This window comes from Geospiza fortis, unplaced genomic scaffold (genome assembly GCF_000277835.1).
Source record: "Geospiza fortis unplaced genomic scaffold, GeoFor_1.0 scaffold1212, whole genome shotgun sequence".
Taxonomy (NCBI): Eukaryota; Metazoa; Chordata; class Aves; order Passeriformes; family Thraupidae; genus Geospiza; species Geospiza fortis.
In genome coordinates, this window is record NW_005054626.1 from 230,898 (window position 1) to 241,182 (window position 10,285).

The 10,285-nt window shown below is 45.4% G+C and overlaps 2 protein-coding genes across 3 annotated transcripts in view; one reads left to right on the plus strand and one right to left on the minus strand.

Annotated features, from left to right (window-relative positions):
- Positions 1–920, plus strand: part of MKRN2OS (MKRN2 opposite strand) — a 3,352-nt gene extending 2,432 nt beyond the window's left edge. Inside the window, exon 4 of the mRNA XM_031064766.1 lies at positions 244–920. Coding sequence (XP_030920626.1) covers positions 244–493 — 250 coding nt within the window. The 3' untranslated portion in view covers positions 494–920. The remainder of the gene's footprint in view (positions 1–243) is intronic.
- Positions 921–1,272: 352 nt separating this feature from the next.
- Positions 1,273–10,066, minus strand: TSEN2 (tRNA splicing endonuclease subunit 2). 2 transcript variants are annotated; one of them, XM_005430414.2, is made up of 11 exons: positions 9,464–10,066; positions 8,659–8,740; positions 7,775–7,811; positions 5,630–6,125; positions 5,457–5,534; positions 4,964–5,014; positions 4,249–4,387; positions 3,210–3,246; positions 2,480–2,591; positions 1,985–2,074; positions 1,273–1,559 (listed from the first exon to the last, which is right to left on the minus strand). In XM_005430414.2, exons 1-11 carry the CDS (start codon positions 9,635–9,637, stop codon positions 1,500–1,502), a joined length of 1,356 nt encoding a protein of 451 aa, XP_005430471.1. In that variant the 5' UTR covers positions 9,638–10,066; the 3' UTR covers positions 1,273–1,499. The 2 variants fall into 2 exon arrangements, with proteins under 2 accessions (XP_005430471.1, XP_030920635.1); XM_031064775.1 differs by having other exon boundaries at positions 9,419–9,568.
- Between the last annotated feature and the right edge of the window lie 219 nt (positions 10,067–10,285).

The following is a 10,285-nucleotide window of genomic DNA, read 5'->3' on the forward strand; positions in this document are numbered from 1 at the left end:
ACACTGCCCAGGAGTGGTGGTGAGTGGCAGTGCCCTGCTGAGGGGTTTGGTGATGGCAGTGCCCGCTCGGGGGGGTTGTGTCAGTGGCAGTGCCCTGCTCAGGGGTGTTGGGTCAGTGCCACTGCCCTGCTCAGGGGTGTTGGGTCAGTGCCACTGCCCTGCTCAGGGGTGTTGGGTCAGTGCCACTGCCCTGCTCAGGGGATTTGGTCAGTGCCACTGCTCTGCTCAGGGGTGTTTCCCCAGGTACGAGGAGCAGCAGCACAACTGCTACACCTTCGCCTTGATGTTCATCAACCGCGTGCGGCAGGGCCGGGGCGGGGCCGCCCTGAGCAAGGCGGAGTTCACGGAGCGCTTCCTGCTGGCCCGCAGCCGGGAGGCCGCCCGCTACCTGCGGCTGCAGCAGCAGCTGGCTCACAGCGATGTCTACATCGTGCCCTTGGCTGAGCAGGAGCAGCAGGAGAGCCTGCCTGGGAACCACAGCCCGCTGGAGTAGCGATGGGAAAGGAAGGGCACCTCAGGGGTTAAGGTTTAATGTGGATAAAAACATCGTTAACTAAACCCTGCACCTCAGGATACTGAGCTTGTGCATTTCAGGGAAGTTACACACACACGATGTACACACGACAGAGAATTTCCATGGGAACTATTCCTGTGGAAAAATGTTTTGTGATTTAACATTCACTGTGTGCTCTGTTCTGCAAAGACACTTCACACCAGAAATCAGAACTGCTGGGGAATTCAGGGATTTACAGATGAACTGTGGGAACTTCAGCTGTAGCAAACCAAAATGGCCTTTTCTGTCATACTTGTTTACTGATGAGTGAAAAAGGGAACATGTGCTTGTATGCTGCTAAATCCCATCCCTGTCTGTTAATTTCCTTTCCTTTAATTACTAATAAATATACCAACAAATAAATCCAGCCTCTTTGCCCATCAGATTTCTTTTTCCACTCTGAACTGCAGGGTAAAGGAAAGAAGCTGAGGTGGAGTTCAGATACCTGAATGTGAAGCTGCAAATCCCAAGGGAAGAAACACTTCTCACCCAGAGTGGGAGAGGTGCCCAGGCCCCAGAATAAATTTAAATTCTGGGAAGAGTTCCTCAATGCTGAGCTGTGATTGTAGAAGTAAGTTCCAGGGTCCCAACTGCAACAACCAAACCTCTCCCCAAATCCAAATCTGAATTCACCAAGACTGTGAAGTCAGGTTTGTGCTGCCATAATATCAGAAATACTGTTCCTAATGACTGCAGTGTAGCCACCACTCAAACATGCACCTTTTTATCTTTTATATTTTGAGCTGGGACACAGCTTTTCATCTGTTCATTCACATTTTTCAGTAAAACATTCTCTCCAGTAAACATGATACACCTCATTTTAAACAGCATTTATACACACCATTTTATGTTGGCAGAAAATGTTCTGAGGCAGCAGTTCATCACGAGATCAGGTAAAAACCACCAAGAAGTGGTTTTTAACAAGTGAGGTTTTCTTGTGCATCAGTTAAAATTCATCCTGCTCGCTGCGCTCACGGGAGGAAACCCAACGAGACACGATCAGCTCCTGGAATAACACCCAGCAATTAGAGAGGGAAAACCCCCAAAGCTACAGGAAATCAGTGAGGGGTGGGGACTAGGTCTGTAAAACTGATTATGTGCATTATGTGGCCACTGAGGTGCTTTAGTAGATGAGTCTGCTCCTGAAGAGAGCTGAACTCTCACATTTTTCCCCTTTTATTTCTGACCTTACCTTAGCCCTGCCATCTCCACAGGGTTTCAGGAATCCCTAAATGCTCACATGCACAGTACCAGCAACATTCCCATTCAGACAGGAGATGTTCGGCTTACAGAGATCCTGCAATGCACTTTGCATGATTTGGGGCACGAAGGAATTTGATTTTATTGCAGCCACACGTGCAAAACCCAACTCAAGGCAAAGAGGAAGGCACAGTTCTCCCAAGGAGCTGTGAAAAGGCAGGAACCACTCACCTGGACCTTGATTCTCTTCATGCACTCTGGGGTTGCCATCTCCTCTGCAGTCATGTCAGAAGGTCTGATCAAGTAGCACAGCATGAGCTCCTGTGGGCAGCCAGGAAACACAGGAATCTCAGGGCATTATGGAAGCACCGTGGGGCTCACACTGACAATGTCAGGGAAATTCCAGTCTCACTGCTCAAAGGGAAATCCTGGGAGGTGGCAAGGGCTTTAGAAACAGAAGTGGCAATCAGGAAACAAGGGCCCCTCAGATCTTGCTGTTCCTCACACAACTTCTAACATTCCTAAAAGTGGCAGAACTTTCATAATTATTATTTAACAATAATTTTCTCAGGATTCACCTGGGTATTGATAAAGGAAACTTCTCTCCCACTGGCAGATCAACATACTGCTCATCAGGAGGATTCTCTTCCCAGCCTCAGTCCAAGTCTCTGCCCTTTGGAGCCAAACTTTACCATCCCAAAGTTGGTTTTACCCCAGAGCTTGTACCTTGGAAGCATTTGCATTTGTTCTGTTCAGCCCAGACAGGGACATCCAGCTGAGGGGTCTGCGAAGGGAACCTTCAAAATTATCATCCACCAACTCAGCAATGACAGAGTAACTGGAAAACACAGCAGGCAGCACAAGTCACAGAAAGGAAATTGGCATTTTCTGAAGACAACTCAAGAACTAGGGGCTAAAAACTGGCATTAAACAATCTGCCAGCTTGCAAACTGTGAAACTGAGGCTTTCTATAAGGAAAAGAGGAGAAATACTGAAGTTGTGGATGTGCCCAGTGGTGCCTTCCCTCCCCACCCTTCTGATGTTTGTAGCATTCTCTTTATTAATGCCAAGCTGACATTTATAACCAATTTATTACCTAGGAGTTCAACCTGACTAGCCAACAAATAAAGACAATTATCATCCCTTTAAAGTTCTCCCACATTACATAAACTACCCAGACCACATATTTTTCTAAATTAGTATTAGGAAATCTAATTATTTCCCTGAATCCATCATCATCATCATATAAATCCACTGCAGCTTGTGATTTTGAATGCCTGTTATTTATATTCAAAGAACTGGTGTCATTTAGCTCCTCTGCTGAAAGGATTTTCACATTCCCAGTGTGAACACAATGTATTTTGAGTGATGAATATGTGCTGAACCAGTGAAGATGCTAAATTGGTGTGAGTGAAATTTAACTGAAAGAAATGAGCCAGAAACAGGAGTGTCAAACCTGGCATGGTAGAACGGGGGCCCTTTCCGATACAGCACTGAAACGAAAGAGAAACACCTCAGTCAGATCAGAGTTTCAGTGGCTTTAACACCAGGGCCCATCAATATTGTCAAATGATCTGTAAATTTTAATTACATGAGAAAAAAACTTCAACTCTTCTGCATTCTGCTCAGAATTAGGTTGTCCCAGCAAGTGGAGAGAGGGAAGAGCAGCAGAGTGACTCAGGACAGGGCAGATCAAAGGCAAGAGGAAGAACCTTAGGAATTAGCAATTGTAGGAAAGTTTAGGATGGGATTTTCTGGCAGGGATGATGAATTCAGCCAGAGCTACACCCTGACCTAAAGGACTTGCTCAGCACACCCCCAAAGCCATGTCACCACTTCAGCAGCATTAGAACACCTGCTGGGCTGCACACATCCAGAAACACCTGACTTCAGTGCACACTCTGTAATAACAGAGTAATTGTAATTGCTGCACTGCTCATGTTGACACGAGCCAAATGGAGCCCTTGGGCTCCTCAGCAAGGACACCACTAATTACTTCTGTAACATTAAACCCCCAACCAATAACAGAAAAAAGCCAAGTCCATTCTCTAGCTCCCCCAAAAAGCCCACACAAAGAAACAATCCTAGCAGTCAGTTCAGCAGAAGTCCAGCTTCTCTTAAATGGGATGAATGAGGTGCATGAACTTTATTGTGGATTGGGATCTGGACTCAAACCTGTTATGTTAACACTGCAGCAGATGTGTTTAGAAGAGGACAGAGAAAGTTGGAAAGGGAATTTCAGTGCAATCCTGCAGGAACTATGAACCTCATGAAGCAAACCAGACCTTCCAAGCTGTCTCTTCACCTCCTGGATATGGGATGTTCCTTTCCACTCACATCCCAACTTCACTGCTAACCGCAAATGTCCTCTGCCAACTGCAAGCAGCAAAGGCTGCTCCAGTCCTGCAGCTCCTCACTGAATTCCTCTCTGGAGTTCTGCCTTGCCTGGAGGAGGGGTGGGCAGGAAACGACCCCATTTTTGGGGAGGTACTCACAGAGATCCGTGCCATACTTCAGCCCCACCTTGGGCACCCAGCCCTTGCCCCTGAAGTAGTGGTAGGCCATGTAGGTGGTTTTGAAATCAGGCTTCACCTCACTGAACACTTCCCACAGCTTCACGATGCTCAGGGGCTCCTGCAAAGCACACAGCAAGGTCACTGCACTGAGAGAAACCAGCCATGCTCTGCTGCACAGCAGGAAAAATATCAAATAACACAGCCACAGAGCAGGAACTGCAGACAGTGAAACAGAACCCCTGGATTCAAGGCAGGAACCTGCTGCTCCACTTAGTGGCTCTTTTAGGCAGTTCACAATCAGTCCCATAACACCCCTGTTAAAGGAAAGGCTGATAGATCTTCAGCTAAAAGCACAGGTTTGAATTATTATGGCATTACATGAATAATAGCTTGGTAGAATTAATATCTAAAACCCCAAGGAATTTTGCCATCTTGCCTAAGTGACAACAAAAATCCTTTCTCTGCAGACAGACAGTGCTTAATTATACTTGTCTTGGAAACTTGAAGCTTTCAAACCTGTATTCCCTAAACAGAAACACCATTACTTGTAAGAAAACCTTCCCAATTCCTGTGTTTGGTATTTCCTCCTGCAGAATTAACAGCACAAATCACTGCCACACAGGTGAAGATTCAGACCAAACCATATCCAGAGAAAAAGTATGCCCAGTAATCCAAAATTAATCCAATCTCTTACCTCTCCATAATAAATACTTAAACATCCCAGAGCATACACCAAGAAAAAAGCCTGCAAAAACAAACAGAGGCAGTTTCAGTGACAGCTACATTCCTCCTGCTGTTTATATACAAAGTCTTGCAAGAACAAAGGCTTCATTCATTAATTTCCTACAATGTCATCCCTGCTGAAGGCATGGTGTTAAAACTGACACATAAATATAACGAGAAGGAGCAGAATTGAAAGAGGGTTCATATAAATGTTGCATTCAAGTCCTGTCACTGGTCTCTGTGTCACTGGGATTACTCACCTAAAGCAAACAGGATTGGACTCTATTTTTTAACCACCTCATGTAATTATCATAGCATATTAAAGCTAAGTTTAATGACTAAGGCAATCTTAGGAGACACAGGATCCTGTATTTTAGAAACATTTTAAATGACAGTGTAACACAGATTAAGGTTTACTTTAACAGATGAAAAGCAAACTAACTTGCATTGTGCTTGACACGTACCTCTTCCAAGCTGAGTTGTAAGTACTCAAAAATCCTAAATGGGTTTTTTCTGCATACTAATACTTCCTTCTTGACAAGCTACAAGAAAATTTGACTATTATTAAAATGTTCAACAGGAAAAATAATGAATTCTGAAAGTAGCTTTTTCTAAAAGATTAGATCTTTTTTCTTACATTCTCTTGTGCATGAGTGGAGTCATCTTCAGGACAGGAGCTGCCTTCTTCCTCCTCTTGCACCAGCACATATTCTGCAGCACATTCCCTGGAGTCCATCCCCTCCCAAGCCCTCTGCTCAGGGCTCTGCTTCCCCTTGCAGCCCCAGGGCACAGGAGGGTCCCTGTGGCAGGACCCTTCAGCCATTTCCCTGGGATCCCTCTGCTCCTGGTCCCTGGAGGCACTCCCAGGATCCAGGGCTGCATCTCCTCCCTCCTTGGAGTGCTGGTTCTGACCCTCAGGGCTTTGGGCTCCTTCCCTGCCAGATTTCCTGCACACTTCTGCATTTCCTGGGCTCCCTGTGGTGCAGCTGTGCCCAGTCTGTCCATCCCCATCCCCTCTGCAGAAGGGCAGCCCCAGGGGCTGGGTGTAACTCTCCAGGATTCTGCTGATGGAGCAGCTGTCCAGGCCCTGCTCCTGCAGCACACTCTGAGCCCACTGCACGTGGCGCTGGTACCTGGGGAACACAGAAATGAGGAATTCAGGGATTGATCCTTTAATTAACACTGCAAAGCCCAGAGGGTTCAGCACAGTGCACAAACACCCCCTGCAGCTGTGGGCACAAATGGGATCGATGCAGTTGGGGCTCCAGTTTTTTAGGGAGCCTCATGAACACCAGGATTCTGCTGCCTCCTGTGCCTCTGTTTGGCCTTTTCCCACTTCCCTGGCAGCAAACAGCCAAGTGCTGGGCAGGTTCAAGGAGCAGCAGCTTCACCAGGGAGAAAATCCCTTCTCCCATGAAAGCCTTAAGCCTGAGTTCCCCAGAAATTTGGAATTGGAATTGCAGAGTTGAAACATGGAACAAGAGCCCTCCCACTTCAGCTTTTACACAAGGACTGAGAGCAGGAGCTGCAAAACTCTGCTGTAACTGCCCTGGAAACAGCAACGGCAGGAACACCAGTGGAAAATTCTCTAGCAGGAACCACCCTTTGGAACCAAAGCCCTCAGTTATATCCCTGAGAAATGACAATAATCCCACCACTGAGATATTTAAAACTTCCAGCTACTATTTCTAATAGTTTTCAACCATGACAGAGTTTTTAGTGCCTTTTCTCTTGGAAAATAAGATTAATTAATTATTAATAACATTTAATGTTATTAAAATAACATGAAGTCAGTTGAAACATGACTCTTCACTCTGTGAAAGTGAAAATCTTGTACAGCATTCTTTATTTCCCTGAACAAAATCCTCAGGCAGCAATTTCAGCCCAGGTAACAAGGACATTAAATGCAAATTCCATGTGTCAACACAAACACAAGCTCCCCTGCAGGCTCCTGATAAAGCTGGATAATTCAGGGCTCTGCTCTTTGTTATATAAAGGATACTCCTCTCTGTCTTATTATTTAATTACCATTTAATTTGCACTTCCAGGTCTCTACTGAAGCAGAGCATTTTGTGCAGCAATAAAATCACACTTTTATTGTTGCTCAGCATCTGCAAGCAGCAGTTACTGTAGCAGCATTAATAATAATATGGTTACTGTTCTTCTTACCTAAAATTGAGGGCTGCAGGAGCATAATTTTCAAATTCAGGTGAACTTTTGTAGTTGTCATAGAATTGAGTAACTCACCTGCACATGCCTAACAGTTTATACACTATTTAAGCAGAAAAAAAAATGTGGTCCAACACTAAGTTCTGCTAAGTGTACAAACCACCAATGTTAACTGAGACTTAAAAAAAGGTAAAATATCAAAGTATTGTAAAAGTTCAAGAGATGCTTCAGCTACACCATAAAAACCCAATATGGAAATGGAAGAGATATTTTAAATAGCCTGCCCCAGAAACTTCTTTTCCTGCTCCTCACCTGAAGAATGTTTATTATGCTTGTAATTGTTATTAATGAATTAATTCTGTGCATTCACTCCACCTTGGCTTCTAGTCACCAATGAACACCTACAAGCCTACATGAAAAACCACCCTGAGGATCACCCCCTGCCCTATTTCTCCTTCTTCTAAAGTGATTTGTAAATGAAATAATGGGAAAAGAAATAGAAGCAAGTCACTGTCTTAATTCATACAGCAAACAACCTGAAACCCAGTGTGAGAAATATAAACCAGAACAATCTGTTTCCTAAAAACCCCAAGAAAAAAGCAAATTCACTTACTTTTGAGATGTAATTATGGGCATGTTTGTGTTAACACCTGTGAAAAGAAAAAGCACACATTGTTTCATCAACAGAAAGATGGTTTTGTGTGATTTTGGTCACTGGGGTGATCTGCAGCCTGGGAACTGTCCCCATTTTCAGTCCTCAAAGCCATTTTGGTGCCACTTTTCAAGCAGGGACAGAGCAGAACCAGGAAAGGTACAAATGTAACAGCCTGCACAGACAAGAACTAAATACACTTTTTCTCCAGACAGTTATGGAGAGACAGGATAAAATCCAGTGATGGCCTCTGGGACTTCACTGTCACAGCAGAGGTGAGTACAAAATGGGTTTTTACATAAACAGCCAAGAGCAGACTGGGTGTGACTGACTCCAAGCAGACTGAAACCTTCACCAATCCTTCCTCAACATTTCAGGGACACCAAAATCTGCAGATTAAACCCAAGGAAAACCAGGGGGAAAAAGCGCCAGGATGATCCCTTTACTTCAATCTTCCCAAGCAACAACTCAGTGAAGGTTTAGGAGAATGCACTAAGGAATTATCCACATGAATTTCAACTCTTGGATTTTTCCTGGGCGTGAAGAGATGGGGAGGGACAGATATCCTTCACCAAGGAATTATCCACATGGATTTCAACTCTTGGATTTTTCCTGGGCATGAGAGATGGGGAGGGGCAGATATCCTTCACCAAGGAATTATCCACATGGATTTCAACTCTTGGATTTTTCCTGGGCATGAAGAGATGGGGGGAGACAGATATCCTTCACCTGATCCAATCCAGCAGATTCTTCTGCATGTAATTTATAAAAATTACTTTCAATGGGTGAGGAAAGGTGAGAAGAGCTCCCAGAGCAGTGCTGAGCTCCAAAGAGCCCCCACTTACCTCTCCACTTGGCCACCAGCTGAGGATCTGAAATGCTGAACACTGGCCGGCTCCTGGAGAGGATCCCTTTGCCAAAATAGCCCTGCAAAGGACAGAAAACCCCAAACCATCTCATGGCACACAAATTAACCTCTTCCCACTTATAAAATGTGCAACAGTGACACCAGCTGGAACAAACAGCACAACTCTTGCAGCATTTCAGCCCTGCCTAAAGCTTGTTTAGCTGCTGGTTCAGGATGAAACATCTGATTTAAACAAGTGTTCAAATCCCATTTAGCCTGGAGAGTGTTGGGTCTTTTCCCTGAACTCGAAATATCTAAAACCTCCCAGCACATGTTTGAAAACAACACCTGAAACCAAGGAGATACCACTGCATTAGAATGGTACTCAGACACAAAAAACTGAACACAGCTTGTTTTACACAGGAATAAATCACTCTGAAGTTAAAAGAATTATACAAGCACTTACAAAACATTAATATTTCAACCCCCTGAGCTTTAAAAACAAGAAAATGCTTTGAAAAGTTGCATGAAATGTTGAAAGCAGACATAAACATGAAGGCTTTGCAGCTGTTTCTTAGCTCACAATGTCACTTCATTCCAACATTTATTTGCTTGGATAAGAAAGACTTTTCACATTTGATACAGAATATATTTTTTTGGTGCTGATTTCAGGAGAGAAGGGAAATATGGAGAATCACGGGAGGCTGAAGGAGCAGGAAAGAGAAAGGCAGCAGATTTGAACCAGTATTGTGCTTTACCTGCATTTAAAACACTACAAATATTGTGCAAACAGGGTGCAGCACCTTGTTGTAGAGCTGTTCAATATCCTCGGGGTTCCTCACAATCACATTGTTGTTAATGATCTCAGCCTGGCAGAGTCTGAAATCCTTCCCCCCCACATCCACAGGAAAGGGAGCCTTGTAGGACTCGAAAACTCTTCTTTTCCTTTTTGGGGGGTGGAAAACAGCTTCTGCCATGTCTTAATTGATCCTCCTAAGAAGTGGAAAGAAAGATTTAACAGCCGGGAATTAAGGTTCACCCATTTTTTTGTATTTCAGCAAGACCCCTCCTACAGCAGCACATTCTCAGTGGATGCTGCAGGGTAACACAGGTTTAATTCTGCAACTCTGTCACCAAACAAACAGGCAGGGATGTGCTGGAGATCTCCGATCTGCCTCTGGGGCATCCCCTGCACAGCAGACAGGGCTGCTTCCTCAACCCAGAGTTCATGAAGGAAACTCCAGCAATAAAGGAGTAAAATACAACCAGGAACAAAGCAGAGTAATGAGCCCACAAGCAGAAACCATATAAGCACTTAAATATGAACCGATCTGAGCAGCCGCGTTGGGGCAGCGCTCCCAGAGCAGGGTGGCACTGCGGGGCTGGGTGTGCAGGACCGGGGCTGACCGGGCGATCCCGGGGCTCCCTTGAGCTCCGACACCCTGGGGCTCTGGAACTGCAGGAGAGCCGCGGCCTGACACCGGGATCCGCTGCGCCGAGGGACGGCAGGCAGCGATCTCCTCAGGGCTGTCCCGGGATCCCCTCAGGGCTGCCCCGGATCCCTCAGGGCTGCCCCGGGATCCCCTCAGGGCTGTCCCGGGATCGCCTCAGGGCTGCCCCGGATC

Coding starts and splice junctions, on each gene's coding strand:
- TSEN2 (XM_005430414.2), bottom strand. CDS start 9,637: ATGGCAGAAGCTGTTTTCCACCCCCCAAAAAGGAAAAGAAGAGTTTTC. Junction 8,741..9,463: donor TTGAACAGCTCTACAACAAG/GTGCTGCACCCT, acceptor TGTCCTTTGCAG/GGCTATTTTGGCAAAGGGAT. Junction 4,388..4,963: donor TAAGTATTTATTATGGAGAG/GTAAGAGATTGG, acceptor TGTGCTTTGCAG/GAGCCCCTGAGCATCGTGAA.